Source organism: Olea europaea, chromosome 11 (assembly GCF_002742605.1).
Source record: "Olea europaea var. sylvestris chromosome 11, O_europaea_v1, whole genome shotgun sequence".
In the NCBI taxonomy this organism is placed as follows: domain Eukaryota; kingdom Viridiplantae; phylum Streptophyta; class Magnoliopsida; order Lamiales; family Oleaceae; genus Olea; species Olea europaea.
Genome location: NC_036247.1, coordinates 7,633,934 through 7,643,545, shown reverse-complemented (window position 1 = coordinate 7,643,545; position 9,612 = coordinate 7,633,934). Strand labels below are relative to the sequence as shown.

Genomic DNA, 9,612 nt, shown 5'->3' with positions numbered 1-9,612 from the left:
TCATCCAATCTTATCCCACACTCATTGCAATAACTTAACCTAGACCCAACTACAGACCCATTTTCCACAACCTTGATCAATCCATCCAATTCTCCTTTCAACGCCTATATCTTCGCTATTAATTCTGCATGATGATCATTACTCTCATTCCCTGCCATTTCCTTATGCAACATTGCCCGTTGATCAGCACTTTGCGAAGCCCGCGCATTTGCCGTGACTTCGGCACAAGTCATCCATCTTCGGCTTCTTTCTTCGTTTGTTTGACGCATCGCCTTATCCCTGGCCACAAAGGAATCAATGAACATGCATGAAACCGATTCTCATCCCTCTCCATTTGCACCTTCCGGCACCATTACAACCCCCTTTCGCCGCCTCTCCCCATACTGTGCTACCATGAGAAACCCGCCACGACTGTTTGCACAACGTTGCGCCAAGAAAGCTCGAGATGATTCATTAAACTTGGCAACGAATTCCTCCATCTTATTAGTCCTCGTCAACTTTTCCACCATATTAACCATCCACAAGGCACCAAATCGGTCCATACAGATAGAACCCGATATCTTCGAAGCCCATTCTGAAAGCTTAACAACACTGGAGGCGTTAATAGACACTACGAACTCCTTCACCTCAACATGAAACCGGGAATTAAATAGTATAGGCTCCACCGGGTAGGGTTGTTTCCCATGACTCTGTACTAATGGGGTGGATGATGATGAAATCAACGGTCGGATCAGCTTCGTAGCAATGAAAGGAGTCTGGAGTGGGGTTTCGTCGGCCGCGCGTGGGGCCCACGCGGCACCGAAAAGGCAGGTGGCTCACGCACCCCGTCGACCAGAGTCGAAACGGCCTGCAAAGGCGACCGGTCAAGCGCGTGAGGCATAGATCTGGTCAAAATCGAGCTGGAGATAACAGATCCAACCGTCACATGCGTGGGTTGGTGGCTGCTATTTTGTGGCGTGAGGCCTGTGGGGATGGGTCGTCTGTTTAGGGTCTGGTGACCGACGCCGGAGAGGCAACACCGGTGTGGTTAGGCGGTGGGAGGGTTGGTTTGGATATGACGGGAGGCATTCTCTCTATTAGGTTAACGGGATGCGGTAGTTACTCCTAACAGCGTTCACCTTCACTATCAAGTAAAACAGCGTTCACCTTCACTATCAAGTGAAAATGTTTTCAACACAGTCTCGGATTACAAAGAATACTTTTACACCCAGGAAAGTGAAGAAAAAGATCATAACATGAAAACAAAGTGCAGCAGAGAAAACGCAGTTAATCCAAAAACTCAATGAACAAAATACTTCTTTAAAGTGATCAAAGCATGCGGTAAGATATCTAAATCAGCCACCACTCAAGAAAATGTCTAACAGACACTGAGATAAACATATTATCTGTAACAATATGATGAACTATTCAAGTTCTTACACCATGTTAAATACTTTCGCATCACCAGAACTTTAGGCATTGAAATTTAAGCATCAAATTCTTATAGATGACAATCTTTAATTTATGCCTGATTAAGAATTTCCCAGGTCAATGATATTTTTATCTTTCAAAAATTGCCAAGCATGGGCCTGATGGATGTCTTTGCAATTGCTTGAAGCTCACGAGAATATCCAAACAACAGACATGAGCCTTTCAAAGCCTAATTTCATAATATTGAGCTCCTAAAATGTTTGAAGCTCCTTATACTCCCTTTTACTAGTCTTCTAGGATGGATTCATAAAGGGGTAATCTCATGATTTTTTTCTGTAGGTAGCATTATTGTGGACAGTCTAAACTTCAATCCTTATTTCTTCCGAGAAGCCCAAAACTTAGACACGTTAAGCATTTGAAACAACACCCCACCCAGCTTAAGCCTTAAATGATAGTCCACCACAATCATTATAAATGACAGCCCTATGTTTCACAATCATGACATACTTGCCATACTTTTACTATACCATGATTATGGAGCAAGAACAATGCTTATGTTAAAAGGAATAAAAAGGGTGAATGATATACAAAATTTCCACAGAGAACAACTATCGTGTTCTTTTCACATGTTCCATCACAGCCTTCTCTAGTAACAAGAACCTGGCCTTCAACAACATTATACTGAACCTCCATCAAATATAGTAATAGGAATGGTTAATGACAATATAAACCAACAATTGTGCTTCTATACATGATAAAACAATTTTATTTCCTGGAGGGCAGTAGCGAGATAAGAAAGATGGAAAGCATGTAACTCGCATATTTATACTTACCCAAGACTGACAATCCAACAGAGAGATCCTTCAAAGAATGTGAATGCGACTCTCCAACATGTATGTGACCATGAGCATTCTCATAATGGTGATCATGTGAATGGGAGTGCTCACCACCTCAGGAATAAAATAGAAACAATAAGAAGTATGAAAGCAAAGTACAATGAAGGTAATCATATTTTACAAAATCAAGTAGCTTCTTCAGATCGGGAAATCAAGCTGGAAGCAGAGACCAGAAAGGAAAAGAAAATGATATCTTCTCGCCGAGGCACAAATTTATTAACTTAACAGTTTCACCAGCTGATGCCCCATCATGCTATATAAAAAAACATATGACCAATCTGTGTTAATATCTGAATTCAATTGGTAACCAGGGTCTACATATGAAACACACACTTGTAAACCTACAGAAAAAATATGTATTTATCCATGACTATTAACAACCGAGATCAAAGACTCATACTAACTTTTCCAAAAGGAAACATTCTACTTGTGGTCAATGATTAATATAATCTGCGACAACTTTTTATCAAGTTGATCAGAATTAAAATATTGTGAAGTCTTGTGATACTACGTATTCACAAGAGAATGTAAAGAAGAAGCAATCAAAAGCATGAGCTTCTTAGAGTAAAAATTATCTTGTTTCCTTTCACATAATTTTCATATCTCATGTAATAACTGTTGCTCAAAAACAAGTGATGGTCTGTAAACATATTCAAATCAAAATTATCAAAGTTGGTGCAGTATCCATTCCCCCTGCATCTCTACTTCACACCACCAAAGAAAAGAAAGAAATATAAATATTACATAATATTTAATGGGCATTTTATATTTTGCCATGGGAACAGAACATTTCTGGGTATATACAATCAACAAAATATTCAGTACTGTGCAAAGTTTATCATGCCATATGGAAAAGAATTAGTTCATTAAAAGGTATTGTCAAGGTGATATTTAGTACATTCAGCAATAGAATGTGATTATTCAATATTATTTCCTTTTAACAATTATTTGTCTCAAAATTCAATACCCCCTATTGCACAAGTGTTAGCCCATGTTTGGTTAATGTTTATAAAATTATAATCGGTCAAACCACTTTTTATTCACACATTTTGTGGGACACACAGGTACTACCTACTTATTCGAACCAGGAAAAAAAATCCTCTATTTCGACTTCATTCCTAATATTTTTCTGTTTTTTCTTTTAGTTTTCCATTCAGCACGGCTATTCACCAACCAAAACTTTATTTATGCCAAGAAATGGAATTAGAACACTGGCTTAGATTAAACAACTAAAAAGAAAAGCTTTAAGTTCACAAGTGAGGAAAACGGAAGAACTTTTAGCATCAATTAATTACAAAACATGGGCGTTAGCTTGTTTTTCATATGTACCAAAAGCATGTGGCAATTGGTGAAGGAAAGCATCACCCAGCATTGCTCCTGCCTGCATAAGTGAAGTTCAATCAAAATCAACCTAGTGAAACTCAAATGGAAAAATCACTGAGTGACTAGTTTTTAAATTTAGTGACCTATATTAATTTATGATGCCATTTTGCAAAAAAATTCAGAAAAATTGAAGTTATGAAAAAGTTAATAGTATGAAAGTGGCATGCATTAAATTCATAGAATAAGAAAACTGCAAAGTTTGTCCTGATAAAATACTATTTCACTAGAGAGTCCTCCTAAACACGTCTTCTAAAACACTAGTATAGGATACCTCAAACTACAAGGTATAAAAAATAAAAAAAGGCATATGATCATTTCAGAAGCACTGGAAAAATCTTCAGATTCTGATAATTCTCATTCTCCCCACTTAACAAGAAATCTTATATATTCTTTCAGTTCAAAAGGTTCAGCAAAGCCTTATCCAATCAGAATAATAATAACATAATACCCTCCCACTTTCCCGTATATGTTGCACCATTTCTTTAAAACCAACTTTTTTATGAATTATATCGCAGCATTGATATTTGGAATTTATCTTACCTATTTGGCCCGAGTTTAAATTCAAAAATTGAAAAATGTGATAGAATGGTGATTAACTCATTTCATTTTTGTAAGTGTGAGTGGACTTTCGGGGAAAGTAAAAGCAAAATGTAACTTGAATTTTATAGGCCCAAGAAGGCAAAATATTGCAATTACAATGACGAGGACGTAGTAAGATTTATAAAAGGATATTAGAGGAGTTACTGAGATGAGATAATCAAGCAAAACTAATAAGATCTCTAGAAGCAATAGCCTAAGGCCAATAATAACAAGTAGCAAAATTAAGATTTTCACATAGAAAGGGGTAAAATAAGAGGGAAAAGAGTAATATGAAAGCCCAACCCCAAATAGTGCCAAAGAATCAACAACTGCTTTTGATGGCTTCCCCTGTACTGCACAAAATAATAGATCAACAATTTTGAAGTTAGAAAAAAATATAAATTTAATTCTTTGCGGAAACAATACCCCAAATGAATCATGACTGTCAGGCTACTTACTGAATATTAAAGGCAAAATAATCAGGCAAACAAGGGAAGCCAAGCTCACCAATAGTGAGCAACCCATGGCTTTGAGCCAGAGACCTGCCAAAAACACAATGAAATAGAATCATTTGAAAAGCTCTTATAAAGATAAGCAAATATAATTTTGAAGTCTTTCCATGTAAGGTCTATATGAAACTGGAATGAAGTGATTGAAACTCATACTGTCAATTAAACTGCAGCAACTCAACAATGAATGGGCCTGATGAATATGAAGGCATGAATGGGCAGGAAAAAACTCCTTGGAAATTAACATTTTCAAACATTTGACCCAGGGCAATTCATGAATGTTTTGTACAAGCTCTATAGCAGAATTAAGGCAAACACTTCACCAGAAAACTTCTTGTTTTGGTGATAGAGAAACTCAAAAAACCAGCCTAGAAAGCTAGAGATCTCTAACAGTATCCTTACAGGCAGCTATAGGAACCCGTAATCTTTTCTTCATTCATTCAACGCTTAAATCCATGAATTCTAGGAAGCAAACTTGCATTCGGGAATATGCCAGTGACACCAACAAAATTTGGATTTAAGAAATTTTTGGATAAGGTTCCAGGTTTTCTTCTTGTTTATTATTTTTGCTTTGCGCATCATTCACAAATATCAATATGTATGCATGTTTCTTCCATATACAATACAGACCAGATTTAAGAACATAAATCTGATTTGTATCTAATCTCACTAGACTTCTTCACTTTGGTCTTAGTCTAGCCTTGGGACTCCTAGTTTGAAGAATCCTTATCTAATAAAGATCACCCGTTATGCTGACTTCCAAAACCAATTTGAACAATCCAAGACCCTCTTGGACATATGAACTCTTTCATCCTCATCTCAATCCAAAACCTTTTGGACATGCTAAACCCTTTTAGAACCATTCCTCTTTCTTTGAGTTATCTCACGCCTCTATTTTGAGTATCCATTAGGTTAATTACCATTTAGCCGTAGGAGATTATGTTAAACTCTTTAACATCGTGAGAAACTCTTTTCTCGTGCCCTTTAATCAAGAATAGTTATTCAGCTATTCTTAAATTTCTTACATACCAAAATTGTCACATATGTTGCATATAATAATAACCACCCAACTGATGATAAATAGAGATTATCAAGAACTATTCTGGTGTAAGTTACTGCGTAATACAATGCTTTGATAATAAAATGTCCCAATCCGATGAAAATCGTTGTCACATGTAAAATCCATTAATCCAATAATATGAGAAATCTCAGATCCTAGGTTTTGAGTACTTCAGTACGATTTAGAACCCCAAGTTCCATTCTGAATAGGCCAGGAATACCAAGCCATTTATACTCTTAGTTATATTAGGACATTTCCCTTACCTACTCAACATATGCACTCCTTATTGTACATTCTAATGATTCCACACATAAGTGTATCGAGGGTACAATATTTTAATCAAAATTGTGAAAAAAAGGACCTTTATTCTACAGTATGCCCTAAAATCTCATGCACAATAAATAGAGGACTATTGTTTTAAGGTCGAAAAACAAAAACTGAGAAAAAAAATGGAAAGAAAGAGTTGCCCAGCTAATTGAGCTAACAGATGAAACCATGTGTAAAACTAATGGTATACCACAAAATCAATTACTTGGGTGTAATTGGGAGACAGATCAAGTGCGAGACAATTGAGAAAAAGGTCTGATTGATAGAGTTAAACGCCAGAGCCTAGACCAGATTAAAATGGAGAACAAATAATATGTATGCAGCAATGGCTGAGATTTTCAATCAGTGTCATTGGGTTAAGAACAACAAAACGAATTGGTGCTCCAGAATTATTGCTAAGTAAGATACTACATAGTAAAAAAAGAAAAAGAAAAAAAAATTGAGGACAAAAAATGTAATGAATTGCGATTGTAAATTAGGAAAGGAAAGTAAGCAGCATACGCCAAAGAAACTCAACCACATTCTATTCACATTTCTAGCCAATTCCATAGACGTCCCAATTTTAGTTACCCTGCATATACAAGCCTCGGAAATTGAAATAAAATGTTTAAAATATATATATATGTTTCCTGTCACCCAAATAAAATTGTGGACCCACATTCTCCAAAATATAGAGATTCAAGAAACCCATAACTAATATAATGTAAATTAACTCAACAAAAAAAAAAAAAAATTAACAAAATCACAATGCAGCTGAATTTTTGTTTAAAAAATAAATCAAGCTAAAAAGGGAAAATGTTTACCAAGACCAGAAAGCTCCACAATATCACCGTGCTTATGCTCCCTTTCATGGTTATGACTGTGATGCAACCCAAATCCATAGAGCTTCAGATCCTCCGCTTCAGCAAGTTCCTCCGGAAGTAGCAGCTGCGGCTGCTTTTTAACTACACCAACACCACCACCATCATGATGCACATGATTGTGGTCATCGTGATGATCATGATGATGGTTACACTGGTGGGCTGCCGCCACAGAGAATCCCACAACCACAACAAAACCGAATACCATTCTGAAGCAATTATAGATCCGCTGCTGTTTATTCGAGACACCCCCCATTTTCTTGAAAGAAATTCGAATAAGGGAGTGTTCGAAATTTCGAATGGTGAAAACTTATGAAGGTTTTTAAAGGGTAAGAAGAATTGCGATTCTTTTTGCAAGTGCCCTCGATAGTGATGAAGCAAACAGCGCAGAAAAAGAGGATTATTATTCCGACGATGATGCCGAATGGTACTACATCCATTTATACAAAGGGGTTGTTTGCGTCCAATTTTTTCACCTAAAAAAATTGATTTTTTGATCGTTATTGTATTATTTCAGCCATCATATTTGATTTCTTCTCTCACAATTGAACCTCACTTTTCTCCTAACGATCAAAAAATTAATTCTCAATATCACTCCCAACCAAGCTCAAAGACTTTACGACATCCAATATCCATAGATAGTTAGCGACATACCCTTTTTAGACAACGAGTGATTTTTTACTCAAAAGGAAATTGATTTTTTTATCGTTGTTTTACTATTTTAACCGTAATTTTTGACTTCTTATTTGCCCTCACTTTTCTTCTAATAGTCAAAAAATCAATTCTCAAAATTACTACCGAACATGCCCTTAAATATTTTCCAGCCCTTCTCTCGATATTTTTCTGAATATTTTTCAAAATTGGGTTGCCATTAGGGCTGAACAACGAAATCGTCAAACCGCAAAATAGAATCGAAATTGGTTTCCTGAAACCGTTAGTTTGGTTCCACATGAATCAGTCAACGTTTTGGTTTTGAACCGATCCGAACCGCTTTGAAATTGTTTGGTTTAAGTTTCAATCTTTGTAAACCGTTTCAAACCGTCAAACCATTTACCAAAAAAATATGAAAATAAATCAGTATAAAATTTATTTAACCCAATTAAAATTTAACACATTTCAATTATAAAGATACATCTATATAGACATAATTTAATTAAACTCAAATCGACGAATATACATTTCAATTAATTAATTAATCATATCCAAATATTCATGGATCATCATAACTGTGAATGTAAAATTCTCAAATTGGGTAAAGTGTTGAACAACTGATGCTAAACCACATTTATCGATTCTCCATTACAATTGAGCAGACAATAAAATTCAGATTTTAATTCAAACGTACACATTTTATATCCTTCTAATAATTTTCTCAAATTTTGCTCATATTCAAGTCAGATTATCAAAATTATTTTATTTTTTGTTAATTATTTTTATATTTTTATTGATAGTTATATTGTTTTGTTCTAATAATTGTCAGTTTGTCGAACTTCCTTAAAGTAATTCATCAATATTTAGATTTAGTAGAAGCTTTGAATAATTCACAAAAAGTCATAGTAGCTAGATACTATTGTATTTGAATTTTTTTAATCATTTTCTTTTATTAATTATTTTATATCATTTAACTATAATCAATGAATTTATGTACTATATTTTTATATTTATGAAGAAAATGAATAATGTATTACACTTGCAGATTGATGTCATTAGTATCGACTAACAGTTTTAAAATATTTATATTATGTTGTTGCATTATAATGATTATAATTATATAACTTTGATTTGTGCTTTTTTTAATAATACAATTTATGTTTTAACGTGAAATTTTAGACTAATATTTATAATTTAATTTATTTGATATATATTAATTTTTTTTGTTAAACCGTGATTTTAAATCGAACCAAACCAAAAAAAAATGGTTTAGATTGGTTTGGTTTAGAAATCGTAGTAGTTTAGTTTGGAAAATTTTCAAACCGCTTTAAATTGATTGGTTTGAAAGTTTGTCTCAAATCACCCAAACTGAACCGTGTTTACCCCTAATTGCCGCTAGCGTGAATTATGCAGAGAAGAGTGAAATGAACACACATTTGATATGGTAAAGAGAGGGGTTGTGTAGAAAAATGGGGAGTACCTTGTAGATTTGGTGGTGTGGTCCAGATAGGACGGGGTGCCAAGTCTTGCTAGGGCAACTTGGTCCATAAGTAGTCCATTTCAAGTCGCAATACCATTCAAAACGTTAATCATCGCACCTTTTTATAGTCTAATTTACAATATATTAAAAGTGGCGATCGAGGAGAAACTTTTGATTATCAATTGTACCTTCACATATTTAGCTTTGAGTCTAATATACTCTCATTTATCCTCATGTCTTTACTTTTTCATTTTACCCTTATATTTTTATGTTTATGGTCGATAATACCCTTAAAATTAAATTTATTTCAACTAAATTCAATTATTATTAAAATTAAAATTATTTATCTTGTAAATTAAGTCAAATAATTTCCATTAAACACTATTGTTACTAATTATTAGTATACGATTAATAAAAACTTATATAAAAACAAAATAAAAATCATAACAATACCACA

General features: G+C 34.5%; 1 protein-coding gene across 1 annotated transcript; it reads right to left on the bottom strand.

Annotated features, from left to right (window-relative positions):
• Positions 1 to 2,175: 2,175 nt before the first annotated feature.
• LOC111404399 (IAA-alanine resistance protein 1) lies at positions 2,176 to 7,455 on the bottom strand. The gene is made up of 5 exons (XM_023033212.1): positions 6,968 to 7,455; positions 4,727 to 4,810; positions 4,572 to 4,621; positions 3,636 to 3,687; positions 2,176 to 2,360 (listed from the first exon to the last, which is right to left on the bottom strand). The coding sequence occupies exons 1-5, from the start codon at positions 7,278 to 7,280 to the stop codon at positions 2,176 to 2,178; spliced, it is 684 nt and encodes a 227-aa protein (XP_022888980.1). The 5' UTR covers positions 7,281 to 7,455.
• Between the last annotated feature and the right edge of the window lie 2,157 nt (positions 7,456 to 9,612).

Coding starts and splice junctions, on each gene's coding strand:
- LOC111404399 (XM_023033212.1), bottom strand. CDS start 7,280: ATGGGGGGTGTCTCGAATAAACAGCAGCGGATCTATAATTGCTTCAGA. Junction 4,622..4,726: donor TATTTTGCCTTTAATATTCA/GTAAGTAGCCTG, acceptor TATTTTGTGCAG/TACAGGGGAAGCCATCAAAA. Junction 3,688..4,571: donor ATTCTTTGGCACTATTTGGG/GTTGGGCTTTCA, acceptor TCACTTATGCAG/GCAGGAGCAATGCTGGGTGA.